General features: G+C 43.6%; 1 protein-coding gene across 3 annotated transcripts in view; it reads right to left on the bottom strand.

Moving 5' to 3' along the window:
• ARHGAP26 (Rho GTPase activating protein 26) overlaps positions 1-18,841 on the bottom strand; it is a 533,008-nt gene that overhangs the window by 189,946 nt on the left and 324,221 nt on the right. For all 3 annotated transcript variants that reach the window (XM_050962626.1, XM_050962623.1, XM_050962625.1), the window contains 3 exons: positions 18,718-18,818; positions 15,316-15,410; positions 1,325-1,403 (listed from right to left, as the gene is read on the bottom strand). In XM_050962626.1, coding sequence (XP_050818583.1) covers positions 1,325-1,403; positions 15,316-15,410; positions 18,718-18,818 — 275 coding nt within the window. The remainder of the gene's footprint in view (positions 1-1,324; positions 1,404-15,315; positions 15,411-18,717; positions 18,819-18,841) is intronic.

The following is an 18,841-nucleotide window of genomic DNA, read 5'->3' as shown; positions in this document are numbered from 1 at the left end:
TTTTGAACCATTGCAACCATTCCAAAAATAGATGGCCTGACCAAAAACAGCCTCTGCTATGCAACCACCCCCTAAATTGTCACAATAGGTGTCCAGTGCACTGCATACAGGCATGTTTCACCTTTGCTTACTCACCACTTCTCCAGCAACAGATAAGCAACCAATACAGACATTGCCCTAATGAATCAGACCCAAGGTCCATCTAAATCAATATCTTGTCTTTCACAGCAGCCAGCACCAGCTGCTTCAAAGGAAGCTACAAGAGACTCACAGTGGGCAGATATGGTCTCTTCCTGATCTCTAATAGACAGAGACTGACTTAAACCCTGAAGCACGAGGTCAAAAACTCTCCCAAAACGTATAGCTATTAATGACAACAATTCCAGATATTCTTGTTATTCACATAAATGTCCAATTCCTTTGTGAACCTTCCTAAACTCTAAGCCTCAGTGACTTCCTGTGGCAATGGAGACCCACAGTCTAATTATACACTTCCTTTTATCAACGTTGAACATAGCATCTTTTAAATGGTGCACATTCTGAAATGTGAGGGTCACAACCTTAAAATATTGCCCAAGAGTTTAAACAGCACCTGCAGTCATGCAATTCGAGCTTCATCTCAACCACTGCTTTAATCCTTAGATGATAATTTTCTGCTTCAGGCCTCAGATCCAATTGGTATTTATACTACATAGGAACTAACCTTGACTGTTTATTACTGTGCTGTAACACAGAGCGCTAGAATAAAATTACAACAGAAAACTCATGCATTCTCAATATTAAAAGTCCTCCACATTCACCAGCAGAAGCGGCATACAAGGGAAACCTCCATCTTCTCCACCACTTGTGAAACCATTTGCTGTACTCCTTTGGCAAAGCAGGAGTAAACAAAATCACAAGATGTGGGCTGCAGCACTATGACTCTTACTAGAACACTGTAAAGCCCCCTGAGACCAGGAGGCCACAGAAAACTCTGCAAATCACACACTGTATATATTCTTCCTTAGATTGTTTTGATGTGGTTTCCTGTTAACACAACACAGCAGCACAGGAGCATGTTTGTGCTAGTGTAGCCTATGTTCCACAGGAGCAAAGGTAGACAGAGCCCTCCAGCCATTGAAGCAGAGGAGATAGAGTATTACCTCAAATATTTAACCAGAGTATTAAAGGATTCTCATGCCAGAACCAGAGAGCTGCCCCACGGATACAGTGCTCATGGAGGTTGGCAAGTTCAGAGTGACACATTGCTTCACAGCAGACAATCGGGCCACGAAAAGAGCCTTTTGAGTCTTCTCAACGGGTATTCATTACTGTCCCTTCTTACCGGTTCCCGGCCATCCATAGCCTCCATCCAAAGCTTTCGGTCCTCTTCAGAAAGTGCTTGCATGGTGATCACACCAGGCCTGTGGAGAAGAAAGAAACACTGCAGTGAAAAAAAAAAAAAAAGGAATTTAAACAAACAAACAAACAAACAAACAAACAAACAATCTCATAGGTGGACCAGACAGAAAGAGAAGATGAATTTGGCATAAGGTTCAAGAAGATTCCAGGTCTGGAGCACAGAAGGTCTTTGAAATAAATGAAATTAAGCCTCAAGGCATCCGCCAATGTTTTACCGGAGAATCAATATAATATTGGAACAGGACATTTGACAATAAATTCTTCTCTCTCGTAGCCTGGTACAACTCTATTGACTTCAGTGGTACTACACTGGTGTAACTGATAGCAGAACATGGGCTGAACATGGGCTGTGGAGTTTATCGACAGTATCCAAAAAGCAAGGAGCAAGCAGGTTACAATAATGAATCCAAGGACATTAAGGGCTCACAATAACCTGGGCATAAACATCAGACAACATAACAGTAGCTTCACTGGAATGAAGCTTCCTTGAAACATGCATCCTGAATCCTGAGGTATGGACACCTCCACAAGCTGCCATGGCTGCAAATTGCTACTGATAGTCCAAGTTTATATCCACCCAAACTGATGATACCTTAAGTTAAAAAAAAATTGTTTTGTATTATATATACACACAATGGCTGTGATGAGTTGATTACTTACTCAAATTCATGGATTGCTGCCTGCTCTCCAGCATGGAAATCCCATTTTATTCAGTACAGTCAACCAGTAGGTTTCAATGGAGATTCATCCCTTTACCACACCCAAACAACAAGGGGAAATGCTGATCACTTAAGAACTGTTACTCCTCCCCACACTGGAGGAGGCGGAGGTGAAAGATGATTTTGTATACTGCTTAATATCAATCCTGATGAGATTGCTGGCATCGCAACCAGACAGGATCTGCCAGTAGCTCATGTAAACAACTATCAACAAGGGCCTACCTAGGCATTCCTCATTTATCCAGAAACTTTTCCATTCTGTACCCCAGTTGCCACTGTTTGCAAATGCAACTCAAGTATTGGATTAAGTACAATCCAAGTTAAGATTTTGTCACTTGGGTTCATACAATTTTTGAACAACATGAAAAGCAGAAAATTCAGACCTCTTATTGCCTTTATACTTGGGAATATACATATTTTCTATTCACTGTAGTGCAAAATGCCATTTTCCTCACGCCTTGTTTTCTTTTCTCATTCCTTACTCTTCTTTCCCTATTCACATCCACTTTACAAGTAGCTCTTTCCCCCATTTAATCTGGACACAACCATACCCCAAGGCTGTAGTGTGTGATGACAGCTCTGTGCTGTGACTGATAAAACACCACTCAAAGCAATAGAATAAGCAGCTTAAATGGTGCAAATATCGTTAAGAACCCTAAGAAGGAAAACATCTCAGATATAGTGCTTAACACAGCATGTCAGTGTACAGAAGCCTTATGCCTCCCATAGCTGGGATCCAGTTCTAAGCCACTTTCACAAAAGTTATACAGAATTTACATCCTGGGACATAAGCACTATAAATAACAGCTAGCTTTTCTGTAACACTTTTTTTCCTGCAGATCTGAAATTGCTTTACAAACAAGGGGCTCATTGACCTCATTTTAGAGACTGGGAAACACAGACAGGTGAACTGGTCTGCCCAATGCATATGCAGTAACCCTCACTCTGGCACTAGCTAGCCCCTGCTGCTGCTGTGATACAACAGCACAGAATGCTGTCCTGGAGAGAGAGATGGGCCATGACAGGGCAGCCTGAGAGAGGTAGTGGGGTCAGAATCTACCAGAAGGACAGGAGAATGGAAGAATAAAAGTAGCGGACTGGGACGTAAGGAGGAGGAAAGAAGGAAAATAGGAAAGGTTTCAGGTCAGGGGAAGCAGAAAATAAAATAAAATAAAAAAATAAAATAAAAAGACGACCTGGGTATGTGAGCAGGCACTATTACGGAAGGGAAACAGAGGGAAATAAAAATCTACACATCTACCAGAGAAAGAGTATCAAGGGAAAAAACTGAAAGGAAATATATTTGGTGAAAAAGAGAACTGATCAAAAAGCTGTGTTAGATGAAACAGAACCTGAAAACGGTAAACAAGAAGCCTAAAATACATGAACCGAGAGAATGACTGTTTAAATAGCTACTGACGGAATACTGTTCAAAGGTGCCCGATGGACCAGGGAGGGCCCACTAGGTGAAGAAACCCTGCTTGTGGGTCAACTCGGTGAAAAGAGGTACAGGCACAAGAACATCGAATCTAAGGGAGCACTTCAAGCCAAAGAGACACACAGAAGCAAAGATTTACAGCCAAGGAGAGGGAAAGATAATTATTCTCTGAAATGATACAGTATATTGTTAAGTAATCTCTTTTGTTGTGGTTAACAACAATACATTTAGTACTAACTGCCCGGCATGTACAAGCTCACAAAAGGTTAATGAGTTGGTAAGCTATAGTCTATTGTTACAAGGAGTAAGTTTGGTAATATTCTATATGATTTGTGCTCATGGTACAATTTTGAAGCTTTTCCTTATAACGTTCTAAAAATTTTAAAATTATCCCTTTTGTCTTGGTTTGCCTCTGCCTAGCTTAACGGGTCACTGCACAGGGGGTAGGCTGGGAATAGAATCAGGTCTGCAGATACTTGGTCCAGTGCTCTATCCACTGGACCGCACTGCCTTTGTAATACCTAATTTATTTATTTATTTTTAAGACTACCTGCTCCCTTTGTAGGGTTGCAACATGGTTTGTTTACACTGTGCACAAAAACCATGAGGATCCTCAATGCGATTGACAGCATATAGCATGCCCAAGAACTTGGATGAAATTCTGCATTAGAGGAAGCAACATATGAAGTGTGCTGCCAAGACCAGGGAAGGGCAAAGGGATTTGTGGGAGTGTGTCACGAAGGTTTATTTAAACAGGATACAATTTAATGATTTGGTTTTTAATTTGATCCTACAAATCCCAGTTTATCCTTCTGCAATCAGCAACTATGAACAAATCTGAGATGGCCCCAGTCACTGTCAACTTTGTAAGTTTGTATCAATATCCCACTATAGTGCATTGAGGTTTCCAAAAGAACATCAGTGAAGCCAAGTCACATGCTGCCTCATTGGGATTCAAAACAAGTAAAGATGGAGTGTAACTACTGTGCTGCTTTCATAAAGCCAGGTTATGGGGAACAGGTTTCATTCTGAATTTGATGTTTGAGATAGCGTATAGGGGTTGTGTTTTTTCCCCCTGACAAGTTATTTTCAGTCCCTTTATTATTACAGCTCACTTTTCATGACTGAAATGTATAGCTTCCCTGATAACAGGGAAAATACAACCATACAATGGTAAGAGTCTCATGCATTTGGAAAAGTGTGTCGGAACTTTCCTTGTAGGAATATTTGGGTGTCGTCACTCACCAAAATCATTTAACCGGAGGACTTCTGACATTCATGTTTGTATACATGGCGAGTGCTCCAGCCCCAGAACTGCAGCAAAATTCAGTATGAAGGATCACTGCTTTCTGTAGCGAAATACAGCTGGTACGGCAAAAAAAAGAACAAGCACACTGACTTCACAGGCTTTATTCAGGCTACTTGCTGTCAGAGAGTGTTCAGCACACAACATGCCTCCTTTTCATATTAAATCTCCAGTAACAGGCAAGGGCTGTGAGAACCTGAGTTTCCAACATGCCCTGCTCAGAGATGATTCAACAGGTGAATGAAAGCTGCATGATTGTAATGACGTCTATTTGACACCTGACAAGAGCAGAGCCTCTGCTAGCCAGTAAAACATTAATAAGAGATTCCATTTTAGATGGATTGATGCTTCCAATCCTTTTTCTGCAGCTTTTGTGGCACCTATAAACAAGGAGCAGAGGACCAAGCTCAAACCCTGCAATCCACTCACCCGAATATCACAATTGCCAATAGACAATTCACCAAGGACTATTACAGACACAAAGCAGTTCTCTGTTTACCCAGTAGAGGACAAGGGTTGTTCAGGCTTGCAACAAGTTTAGGGCTAAGTAATCCAGAAAGAATGTATGTTATTTTTGCTAATCCCTTTGGTGAATCAATCAGTACTCACAGGCTTAGTGCTTTGGAAGTTTACCTATTTTGAAATGGAGAGGAAACCACTTAATCTTCATTCCATTTGGAAAAGAAACATGGCTTTAAACCCTACAGCAGTACCGTCAAGGCAAGGAACAAAGCTCTGTGTCTGGTAGACAAGAGGATTTAACGGAAACAGTGGAATCAGTATCTAGTGGGTGGATAATTATCAACTGTATTTGCTGAGTGCGGACGATGAACCTTTTCCTAGAAACATCTTTAGGAACTGTGACAGGTTGGTACCAACCTCTCCCTTGTTGGGCAGAGATCACATCATGTGCTCTTTCTAAACAAGAGTTTAAGTTAAGGGCAAATGTCTACTGGGGATGCTAACATCCTAGTTAAGGATCACTACAAAAAAGGGCTGTATTCTCAGCTAGATGTGTGAGTGAGAGACAGAGAAAAACAAAATGTGTTAATTTCAGTCTCTTACCCAAGGAAACTAAAAAAAAAAAGGAATTGAAATTGTTCATTCATAAAAAGCTTGACTCCCAAGCAACTAAGGACTAGTTACGCTTGAGAGTTAATTTGGATATGGTGGGCTATGAATTCACAGCAGAATAGCTATTCCTGAATAACTGTGTGTAGATACTCTTGTTCCAGAGTAAGAATGTCTGGCTCCAAATTAACTTGGGATCCACTTCAGAGCAAGGCACTCTTATTCTGGAACAGTTAATCAGGACGGCTATAGCTAGAACCATAGTTATTCAGGAACCCCTAATAAGGTCTCGTGAGGACAATACAGGTTTTTCATGCCCCACATTCTCTCAGGCATGGGATAAGAAGTGATAAAAGATGTTTGCTCTGCCTCTAAGCAAATAACAAACCCTTGGTGTTTACTTCAAAGTCAGACATTTTAACAATATGGGAGAGGAGAGAGGCTGTGAAACAATTAAAATGCCATTTATATTTCAAATGCATTTGCATTTTTCCCCACATAATTCATTTGCTGAAACATATATTGTGGTATACAGAACTGCCTGCCTGGTTGTGGTGCATTTTAAAAGATCCCAGCACATTACTTCACTTGTTGTTATTTGTACAGTGCCAGCAGCACGCTGGGCATTTTACAAACAAGTCTGAAGACACAGTCTCTTCCTAGAAGGGCTCGCAATTGAAACAACAGTCTAAGTACATACAGCTATGGAGTCCACGCCAGCTGGCGGCTCAGTCAGTGAAGCACCATGTAAAATGAACATTACAGCCAGCAGTTTCCAAGAATGGCTGTTAAGTTTCAGTGCTCAGCCTCAGACACTGAGAGGAGCCTTGTCCAGATTCCCTCACAGCAGATCTCACTAAATATAATTAAATATATATGAATACAAATATATTAATATAAATGTATTAATACTTGATTAAAGAAATTTTAAAGCATAAGAGTGATGGGGAATACAAACCCCACACTGGAGAGGAAGGGGCTAACAAGCTGCTCGGCAACCAGGTGGCCCACCCGAGCCTGCCTGAAAATCCTGCACAGGGGCGAGGAGGAACATGAAAAGGGAAGCAGCGTAGCTCAGTAGCAGGAAGTGAAGATGAGCTGACCCACACTCTGAGCTCCAGAGGAGCACCACAGACTCTCCTGATGCCTGAGAGCTGACCAAGACCACAAAGAAGGGGCCGGTGATTCTCTGAAGAACAGAGACTATCTTTAGCTGGTGGGAAGTGATCCAGGGATGCCGCTGAACAACACCTCAGGCTGCAGGATTTAGCTGCCTATCTATCATAGGGCTCTGGACTGGAGTCCAGTGGAGAGGGTGGACTTGAGCTCCCCTATCACCCTCTAAAGAGGGACAACTACAGAGGCTTAGCCCTGACATGGGGAACCTATCTGGGAGGGAAAAGACCCTGAAGATAAAAGGATCCAGGCCACAGGATCTCAATCAAACAGAGGTGCCCTGAGGCCTCCAGGACTCCTTATACTTGTCCTGAAATGAACAGACTTGAATAATTACCAGGCCGGAAGGCAGAGTCACAGGAAGGACAGACCACGCAGGGCACAGAAACAGTAAGAAATGGAGAAGCTTGGAAGACCATCTGGGACAACCCTGCCTGATCACTAGGCTGCATCGGTGGAGAGCATTTCCTTTCACAATAAGGTATCCCAGTACAGGAGTATACATTTAATATGTATATTCATTTCACTATGTTAGGCATACAGACATATACCTTGAAGTCGATACAAATTTTTATAGCAAATTTTGTTTTAAATGAGCAAGGTTTAAAAGATTAAATATCCAGGGAAAATCAACGTTAATACCAAAAAAGTCAAAAAGGTTTAATCCACAAGGTCTCTGGAGGGAAAAAAAAGTTGCTATTCTTCTTCCAGAAGAATAAAGAATGAAAGCAAGAGAAAAAGATAACAACTTTGACTCATGTAGCATCTTATCACGCCAAGACAATTTAAGTTGCTTTATAAGAGACATAAAACAGCTTACAAATACAATCTGCAAGGCTGAGCTAAGAGCTGAATGCACGGTGAAGTTCTGATTTAAGCAGTGACAAAGTGACCTTGTGTTTGCAGAATGACATACCTCACACTGCTATGTCAGTCTCAGGAGCCATCCTTAGGTCAAACAGCAGAGCCCAGACACAGGCCAAGTCCTCAAAATGAAGTATGCGAGGGGAGGGGGAGAAAAAGCTGCAAATGAGGAGGGATTTAGTGCCTGGGCCCTTGAAGGGTCACTCCACTGACAACATAAGCAAAGGCCTCATCTACTGCCTTGCTAGAAACATTCCCCCATGATTGCAGCACATAACAGGAATCTTAAGGGTAGTTACTAAACGCAGTCAATATGTTCTTTTACTCCTGGTGGAATTCTGTGCCATTGCATGTGCAGAATTCATGTCCCCTGCATATTTCTTTGCTTCCCTGCAGAAAAATGACTTTCTGACAGGGAAGCTGCAAGAGCAGTCATGCACCACTCCCTAGCAGCACAGGTACATAGTTTCAGGCACCCGGAGTAGCCGGCAGAGAGGTAAATCACCACAGGGCTGGGGACAACCCAGCCAGCAGCTCCTACCCAGAGCCAGTATCAGCTGCTAGTCCGGGTTGGGCTGGAGGCAGGAGAGGACGGGACATCCTCTTCCCCTGTAAGAAGTGGCTGGGGCTGCATCAGATCCACTCCCAGAAACCTCTCTCAGCTGCAGGAAGTTCAGCATCCTCCCCTGCTTCCTGCCCCTATTGCTCCTCAGCTGTCGGGGGTGGGGATGTCACTGTATTGGGAGCTGCTCCTCCATCCTCCAATGCCTGTGCATCTGGACCTCTCATACCCAGACACCACCACCAAGCTTCACCCCATACACCTAGAACCCCTCTAGCACTCTATACCCAAACCCCACCCCACTGAACCTCAACCCTTGCATCTGGAGCCCCAGATCCATAGCCTCAGGACCCCCACCACTGCACCCAGACCACCCCTACTGAGTTCCCTACACTCAAACCCCCACCCTGATGAGCCCCATCCTCCCGCACCGCCCTGAGCCCCTACATCCAGACTCCCACACCGACCCCCAAATAGCTGCACCCAGACCTCCACCCCACCAACCCTCACTCCCCCAGCAACCAGGCTCCCATGCTGAGACCCCCACACCCAGACCCCTCCTCTGAGCCCCAGCTATCTTAACCTGGAAGTCCCTGCAGAGTCCCATTGGAACCCCCGCAACGAGCCTCCATGCATCCAGATCCCCCCCCACTGAGCTGCCTGCACCTAGACTATGCCACACAGAAGCCTCTCACCCCACACCTGGATCCCTCCACACTGAGCTCCTTCACACTTGGATCCTGCCTTGTTGATCCTGCCTGCCCCACACCTGGTGCACCTGGCGCAGAGGGGCAGGGCTGTGTCAGGGTCGGGTGCAGCCTCACCGCTGAGTCCGTGTCCCGGGGTGGGCTAGGAGGGCTGCAGGGTGATCTCCCACCTTCATGCAGCCAGTGGCCTGTGCTCCCCACTGCCATGCTGGAGCCTCTGCATTTACTTATTGACAAATAAAACTTGCAGAATTTTAAAATATTGTGCACAGAAATTTTAATATTTTGGCGCAGGATGCCCTCAGGAGTAGTTCTTCCTGTGCAGCAGGGCGAGGTATGCTGTACATCTCCCAAAGCCCATCAGGGGCAAGGAAGGGAGCAGGTTACCTTTACTCAGCATTAGCCATAATGTGAAAACCCCAGTAATTTCTTTCGTTTAAAGGTCATTAGAAATGTGATACCAGCAAAGGAACAAGTACAAACTGTATTGCATGTGACATGAGGAGATTCACTGAAACTCATCAGCCAGAAAGGCAAAGGGACTGCAAGTCAGATGACAAGCCACGGGGAGGATTGGAGATGGGAAAAAGAGCAGTGTCCCCACTCAGAAGCTACTATCAATGACCTAAGTAGGCCAAGAAGCCCTGCATGAATAATTCAGATGCCCAAAATAGGCTCACTCACAGCCACCCAGTCAGTAGAAATACAACTCACTTAATGCTGTTTCAGCCATTAGACAGCACATAAAGAAACAGCCCATGAGAAAGCATGTGGCTATAATGAATGCCTGCATGCTTCAGGAGTGCTGAGGCACCAGCTGTTCCTAGGCCACCAATAAATGGGCTTTCTAGCAGAATGGTGCTGTACTTCAGCAATGTTTACTGCCTTGATGAATGTAACATTCAGCTAATTACAGGGCCAAACCTTGAATACCTGTAATTCCCGTCAATTGGAGTTAAAAGTGCTCAGCATCTGGCTCAAAGCTCTGACCCACATTACACCAAACACCTGGGCAATTATCAAGCCAGCATCAGCCAAAGGCAATGCTCCTTCTCATACTCGTTTTTTAAGACATACATGCCATCCTTGCTTAGAGCCTGGTTTATAAAAACTGATTTACAAATACGCATTAGAAAACCCAAGCTGTGCTACCCCACGGCACACTGTAGCCGATCAGCAAAAACAGGATTATGCCATTTGGGGGCCTCACTGCATTATGAATGTTCAAGATTCATTTTGTTCAGAATGTTAAAATATGCCTGCCTTGCTTCCCACAGCCAAAAATCAAAATTATTTGCAATACAGAGATATTTGAGACTTTTGTTTTGCTCCCCCAAATATGCACTATGTCTTCTTTGGGAACTTTTGGCAAGGAATCTTGTTCCTTGCCAAAAAAACAGGAAAAAGCAAACAGTACTCATTTGGGAGCTTTCAACCACAAATCATGCTCAGACATTCATTTGTAAAGTGTGGATCCACCTTTATTGCTGGAAAGAGAAGGGACAGAAAATTGACAGGAATCTTCATAGGGGTTATTTTCCAAAATACCATGCACCACTGCAACATGGGTGTTTCCACAATATATTGCAAATTATATCAATTTCCCAAAATGCAATGCTTGCAGCACTGCTATTTTCACAATGACCCTATAACATAACATGAGAAGAAAATACAAGACTGCCACCTAGAGACTGTGTACTAGAATGTTAGACCTGAGTTGCAGCTCAATTCTGCGCTCCGTGTGTTAGTGATTTTAGCCTACCACTATAACTGTGGCCATACCATTACCTTTCTCGTAATATTTTAATACCAACAGAATTTTTAGAAGCACTGAGATTTTACTGCAATGGTGAGATATAAATATTTAAGTTGAATATGAATTTCCCTCTGTGTAAACACTTCTATGGCTGTTATCACTAATATCTGGGCAGCTCTCAATCATTAATGGATTTTATCCTCATTGCAGCCCAGGGAGGCTGAGAAGCATCCCTCCCTCCCTCCCACTTTCCCCTCTCCCCCAACCCCGCATTCTACTGGCGGCAAAAGCAGCACCAAGAGATAAAGTGACTTGATCACGGTCACACAAGAAAGCCTGGGGCTCGCTGAATCAGGATTTGAAGCCAGCCAGCTCTCCCAAGTCCCCAAGGCAGTGCCCTATCCACTGCCATGTTTCCTTGTCCATTCCCCCTTTCTTCCCTCATGCAAGATACACATAAGCCATCAAATCATAACAAAATAAACTAGTAATAAAGAATACTTTGCCCAAGTAGCACTTTCTAACCAAGAGGCTCAAAACACTTGGTAAACACTGACTAAACAAACCTCAGAGAAAGTCTGGGAAGTAGACAGACTTTCTATTATCCCCAATGCACGATCAGGTAAAGTGAGATACGTATAAGTGAAGTGATTTGCCCAAGCCCATACAAAGCAGGAACAGAATTCTGGAATCCTGACTTCTGGGCTACAACCAATACATAAACACATCTGGATGCAATCTGAATGCATGTGAGTGGGAAAACCAGAGAACCTCACTCCGACTGGGCAAGAGAAATTCCACATAATGAGGCCAGCCGTTTGGCTAAGTACAGGAGAAGCTCACTTCTGTGAACATCAGAAATGATGATAAGCGAGAGCACATTAATAATTTAAATTTATTGAGGGTCAAACATCACACCACTTTATATCACTTTGTGTTCACCGCATTGTTTTGAACGGTTGCTCATTACAACTGCAATCTGTTGTGGCAGTATGCACAAGAAACGTTTATGGCACAGATGCTAGAAGGCAATGATGCTACTCCAGTGCTATCTGAGCAATCAGCTGGCAAATGAAGATGCCAAAACAAGGCAGCTAATACACATTCCCCTGCACTCTGCTGGCCTGGGTCCTTTCCATCCACAGAGGGCTTTTGCAGGGCAGCTCAGCACATACAGCCATGCTATCACGCCAACTCAATTTTCTCCAAAGCCTAAACTCATTTCAGAATTATAAGCTTAATTTTGTTACTCATCACACAAGCAAGTTATGATCAGAGTAAATTAGTCCATCATCCTTACCAAGCTATTGTCAGCCTAAGTTTTAGGAAGGCAGATTCTGAAGCTACAATAAAATCCCTTTCTTTGGATCGTCTGACTCCCCTCTCCAGCAAGCACAAACATAGTAACATGATGTGATTGAGAAAAGTCCTGTATTGACTCAGCCTAGGAAAAAAAGTAGTCGCTCAGGCCAATCACTTCTCATCGGGTTTTGTTGTTCCCTACTAGATAATGCTTATGAGACAAGAATTTTCATGCTTCATTGTCATAGCATAATTCCCCAATCTGAACCTTAGAGTCCAAACGATGGGGTACCAGCATGAATTCCTCTAAGCTTAATTACCACCTTAGACCTGATAAGCTGCCACCACCCAAAAATAGTGTTTTGGGGCACTCTGGTCCCCCTAAAAACCTTCCCTGGGGACCCCAAGACCCAAATTCCTTGAATCTCACAACAAAGGGGAATAAACCATTTCCCTTCCCCCTCCTTTCTTTCTCCCAGAACTTTCCCGCCCTGAGTACACTAGGAGATCACTGTGATTCAAACTCCTTGAATCACAACACAGAGAAATCAGATTTTTTCTCCCACTTTCCTCTTCCTCCCAGGCTTTCCCTCCCTGGGCTATCCTGGAGAGATAGACAGATTCAAGCTCCGTGAATCTAGAACAAAGGGATTCCACCTTTTCCCCCCTCCCTTCTCTCTCCCTATCTCCCACCAATTCCCTGGTAAGTACCGACTCAATTTCCTTGAGCCTCAACAAGGGGAAAAAATCAAACAGGTCTTAAAAAAGCAAAACTTTTAATAAAAAGAAAGAAAAAAAGTAAAAGTTGTCTCTGTAATTTAGATGGTAAAAGTTACAGGGTCTTTCATCTTATAGACACTAGAGAGAAGCCTCCCCCCAGCAAAAATACAATTTAAAATACTTCCAGCAAAATACACATTTGCAAATACAGAAAACAATCAAAAGACTATAACCGCCTTTTCTACTTAATACTCATTATTCTGAATATATAAGAGACTGTAGCAGGGAGATTGGCAAGAAACCTGGTTGCACGTCTAGTCCCTTTCAGGACCCAGAGAGAACAAAACAAAAAACAAAAATACAAACAAAGGCTTCCTTCCACTGAGATTTGAAAGTATCTTGTTTCCTGATTGGTCCCCTGGTCAGGTGTTTCAGGTTCCCTGTTTGTTAACCCTTTACAGTTAAAAGAGTCATTAACCCTTAACTATCTGTTTATGACATTCATTTACATAAAAAAGAGGAGGGTTCAGCCTCCAACTGATAAATCATATCAGGCTACAAAAACCATCTCCTTCAAACACAATAAGGAGTCCAGTGGCACCATAAAGACTAACAGATTTATTTGGGCATAAGCTTTCGCGGGTAAAAAACCCACTTCCTCTGATGCATGGAGTGAAAGTATCTCTACTCCCCTCTCTTCACGTGTCATTATATAATGCCTGCATCTGTAACTTTCACTCCATGCATCTGAAGAAGTGAGGTTTTTTTGTCCACGAAAGCTTATGCCTAAATAAATCTGTTAGTCTTTAAGGTGCCACCAGACTCCTTGTTGTTTTTGTGGATACAGACTAACACAGTTACCCCCTGATTCTTGACACCATGCATCTCCTCCAGAAATCAGAAGATGCAACTTTAAAGAGCCATCACTGGATGTGAGCGTGGGATTTCTACAGTCAGCCACCCACAGTGAATCTGCAGCAGCCATTCTCCAGCACAAAAGCTGAAGTCATGTTATAGACAAACACAGGACACTGGAAGGATGAGCAGTGTCTGTGCCAAGTAAATGGACTTTTCTAACACAGAGACTGAATTTCTTTTCCATTGTGAAGGCTACTTAACATCAGACTCTGAAAAAGTGGACACTCATTAAAATGAGAGATTTGAGTAAATGCGGCACCTTATATTGAATTAGTGCTTCATCTTGCAATGAGCCCCTACTGCAAAAACGCTAGGGAGGAGGGACTTGAGGCAACTAACAGCTTCCATGGAGCGTGTGACTAAGAGAAACGAACTGCTAAAATTGCACAAGATACTCCTGCGGGAATTCTACTCCACTGCGCAATGCAGAAGTTTGCAGAAATTAACGTTGTGCGCACAGAATTTCCTCCCCCCCACAGAAATGGGCTGCAGTGCTGCTAGCTGCCACTGGACTCAGCAGAACCCAGCTTGCACATAGAAGACACTTGGCGGCACGGGGGAGGGGAGGGGGCTAGAAGGTTCCAGGCAGCTGCCGTTCCCAGCATGTCCTGAGGGAAGGAGAGGACCCCACACACGAAACTCCATGCAAATCTGGGACTGAGCATCAAACTGTTTCTCTCTCTGGATCCCTGGGCTTTGGGGAGGGAGCAGGACATGTGTCTGGGCAATGGGGGTGGGGGCATGGCTGGGCTCCGGGGGGGAAGGGAGTGCGGGTATCTGGACTAGGAAGGCCTCGCTCTGGGGAAGAGAGGGTTCGGATGTATTGGCTGGGGGGGCCTGCAGGTTGGCTCTGGTGGGGGAGGAGTTGAGGGTGCCTCTCCTTCCCCCCTCCCCACTGGGGGAGGGGGGCAGAGAAAAAAAGAACCGGGTTGTTGGGGGGGGTGGGAGAGAAAGAGAAACAGGAATTGTGTTGTCATAGGGGGTTCTTTAACACTCTATTCCTGGGGGAATTTTTGTGTGTGTCTGTGTTGTTACAGACATACTTGCTGACAGGCATTTTGAAATAAATTACCAACATAATTGAAACTGGCATGATTACATAGTGTTATTTTGACAAATAAAATTTGCAGAATTTTAAAATACTGTGCACGAATTTTTAAGTTTTTGGCATAGAATGCCCTCAGGCATAACAAGAATTTTCCAACGAGCCCAAGGAGGTCTGTGTGTAATGCACACATTGCTGCTGGTCCAGCCATGTGTGCACAGGCATATATTCTGGAGTCCTTGGCTGGGCTTCAGTATGTAAACCAAAGTCTGTGTGCTCTAAGGCTGTGCACCTTCCATTGGTGTGAGAAAAGAAGACTGTCCCACTCACCGATCCACTGCTTCCACATCGAAACAAAACCTCTTCTCTATTGAGTCAGTTTTCCGGCGTATGCAGGATTTGAGTGTAACTGCTTCATCTTCTCCCTACAAGGATACAGGACGTCTAGATTAGGTTGAGAACAGAACTGTGTATATTACACACACTCAGCCTCCTAGAATTATGATTAATATGTATTAACCCCAGAGAGGATGGCTTGTGGGTCTAAGCATAAGGTTTGAAAGATCCACAGTCCCTGGAAATACAGTATTTGAATCTTTGCCAAGTTGATTTGTCTCTCCATCCTTGCGGAGTAGTTAGATTTAATTCCACAGTTTTCCATGTGGGTTCCCATCAGAAAACATTTTTATAAAGATTGTTAAAAAGAGGGGTCTTATCTGTCCCACATACCCTACAGCTCTTGTAAAACAGAGGAGCCTGACCCACTCTTATTGAGCAAAGTCACCCTTCCTTTCCCTTACAGTGTACTGTCAAGATGGATGTCATCCTTCACCCTACAGGTGGCTGCATTTCAATGGCATTTTCCATCTTTGAGTGAGACAGGTAAGCACCCTACAAAAAGCATACTAAATAGCAAAGAAATGCCAAAGCCAGTGTACCATTCTCCTTTTCTAACATCCATCTTCCAGATTAATTTTATTAGATGTTATACAAAGTGTAATGGGTGTGCATGTGCGTGTACACACAAGCACATGTATACCACTGCTCTCTGCTGGATGGAATCAGAACTGCTGCAGCGTCTACTTAAAGGAGCTTTTCCTTTAGCTTGAGTGGTAGGTATCTCTGCTGATAGAGCATGATCATTTCAGTTCTATTGTGTAACGATAACCATGTACCCTGCAGTCCACGGACATTAGACCCTGTGTTGTAAGGTGGCCACAAACACACTAGAATTAAGGCTAAGATTTAGTCATGAGTATTTTTAGTAAAAGTCATGGAAAGGACACGGGCAATAAACAAAAATTCACAGCCCGTGACCTGTCCATGACTTATAAATACCTCTAACTAAATCTTGGGGGGGGGGGGGGTAGAAGGGCAGGGTGCTGCTGGGGGGATAGGAAGGCCAGCTGCACCATCTGCTGGGGGCCACCCCAGGACCTTTGCTCAGGCAGTCCCCGGGGCCAACCGCACCAGCTGCTGAAGAAGTCATGGAAAGTCCCAGAACCCGTGACTTCTGCGAACTCCGTGACAGACGCAGAGCCCTAGCTATAATACATTAAAACTATATATCAACTCACTGAATAAAATGCATGCAAAAGAGCACACATTTATCAGCAGAGAAGAGGAAATGCAGTGGGGGCATGATAAAGATCATTTTTACAGTAACACTGCCATGACATGTATGAGTAGTCACAACAACATACATAGCACAGGTTTCTTTAATGCAACGTGAATTTAGACAGGATTCTTTGCTCTCAGTTGTTGAGTGATTCTGTCTGATGTGTGCTCTTGATGCCTTGGTGAATTTTTAAAAAACACCGATGGTTTCATTTAAAAAAAAAAAATGAAAAAAAGTTTTGAGTTTGCAAACTTTCTGTGTTTTTCTGTGTTTTTTTTGTGCTTCGCTGACCAGTCGTGCTGGACAATCACAACACTAACATCAACCATTCCAGAAAATGTATTAGGGTACTAGAATAACATTGACACCAATAGCCTGTCCTACGAACTTTCCACATTAACTGCAAGGATTCTGCCAAGAGGATCAACAGAGTTAGCTTGTGCCCCAATACTAAACTAATTTCCCTGAAGTTTGCTGGATTTGCCCACTGCTGCCAGGGAAGTGGTATTCAAAGAATGCCATCTGGAGAGAAAGCAAATTTTAAACTGATTAGTATTTGGCTCCAGCCATAGCCTGAGGTGGTTTCCCCCAGAGGCTGAAAACAAGCCGATGACAGACAGAGCCTCCACAGCCTACAACAACAGAGATCCCTCTGCTGATCAAGAGAGGTCACATATCTCCCGCCTGCTGCTGTTGTCAGCTTCAGAAAGATTCCTGGCATGCCTTAGTGTACGGGAAGACTTGCAAGGCCTCTAAAAAATTACAGTATTGGTTACAGCAAAGTCATACTGGTATAACTGTGTCAGTTAGGGGTGTGGTTTTTCACAGATACAGTTATGGTACAAGCTCTAGTTCAATGCAGTTACACTGGTACAAAGGTGCTTTATATTGGTACAGTTAAAGCAGGAAAAAAATAATCTAGTGTGGACAAGAGCTAAGTGAAATGAGCATCCCCTAGTAAGGAGTCATGCTAAAGACTGGATAGCAATGGAAGACAGTCCATTCTACCTGGGATGGAGTGTATATAAAGAGCTATGGATACCAGTCAGCCAATACATTAGCCTCAGGGGAGATTTGTGCCATTACTGAAGTGTAGGGGAGCTAAAGTATTGTGGTCAGGTCACCCTTAAAAAGGAGACGGATCTCTGTAGGCGCTTTGCTTGGTTAAAGAAATATAAATTCATACAGTGAAGAATGTATCTGGCACTGGCCTCTGTCAGAAGACAGGATACTGAGCTAGATGGACCATTGGTCTGACCAAGTATGGCCATTGTTACATTCTTGTGTTCTTACACTACAACAAATTTAGGCCACTTTATTTCTAAGCGTGTCCACATAGGGGTTTAATGCAGTTTAACTAATCCACTTTTAAATTCTCTTCTTTAATTAATTTGGATTAACTTTTCTGGGTGTCCCCCAAGTAGACAAGCCTTTAGGGTCTGCACATATGGATTTATTCTCGACTAGCTTCATAAGTAGACAAGCTCTTACTGAGTTGCTACTCCTTTACTGAATTACATTGTTTACTCTGCCAATGTTATTTCCCCACCATGATGGTTTTACATAGTTTGTTAGTACCCACAGAGATGTGATCTACATCTCTTTAAATCAGCACCCTGAGGTTCTCTTTGCAATATCTGCACATCAATATTTTGAGTCACCGTCTCAGTGACTAATTAGCTAGTGCTGTGGGTGTGTCAGAGAGAGTGGATGTTAACAACTCCTTAGAGTACTCACTGGATGGGGAAAGCTTCTGATTGAAAGGCAACAGTGGCCTTTCCAACAAAAAGTCCTCTCCCAGGGAAAAGTAGGGGTGTCATTCTCAAAAGATGAGAAAACATAGGTGCTAGCACTTTACTGTGTCATTCTGTTAAAAAAGAGTTTCTAGCGAAGGTTAGTGAGGAGAGGAAAGAATTAGAGGACTGGATAGAACCCACCAATGAAATCCATCAGTGTCAAGGTGTTGGCAGTTTCAAGGGCTTGTTGTTGACAGACACAAGGCATTCCCAATCCAACCTTTGTTGGGCCAAGAGCAAGACTCACACCAGCTATTCCCCACAAAATGACCATTCGGGTGACCCTAGCATGAGTGCACTTGGCGTATTTCCACTCACCCCTTTTCCTCCAGATTTCTGGTCAAATGGTACCATAGTGATTCGTTTAGATTCCCTCTGATACGTGCAGTAATGCTTCACCCAGGAGGTTCCAAAGTGACCTACAATGGAATTTAAGTTTTGA

Source organism: Gopherus flavomarginatus, chromosome 7 (genome assembly GCF_025201925.1).
Source record: "Gopherus flavomarginatus isolate rGopFla2 chromosome 7, rGopFla2.mat.asm, whole genome shotgun sequence".
Taxonomy (NCBI): domain Eukaryota; kingdom Metazoa; phylum Chordata; order Testudines; family Testudinidae; genus Gopherus; species Gopherus flavomarginatus.
The sequence above is the reverse complement of the archived record's forward strand: the minus strand, read 5'-3'. Positions and strand labels throughout refer to the sequence as shown.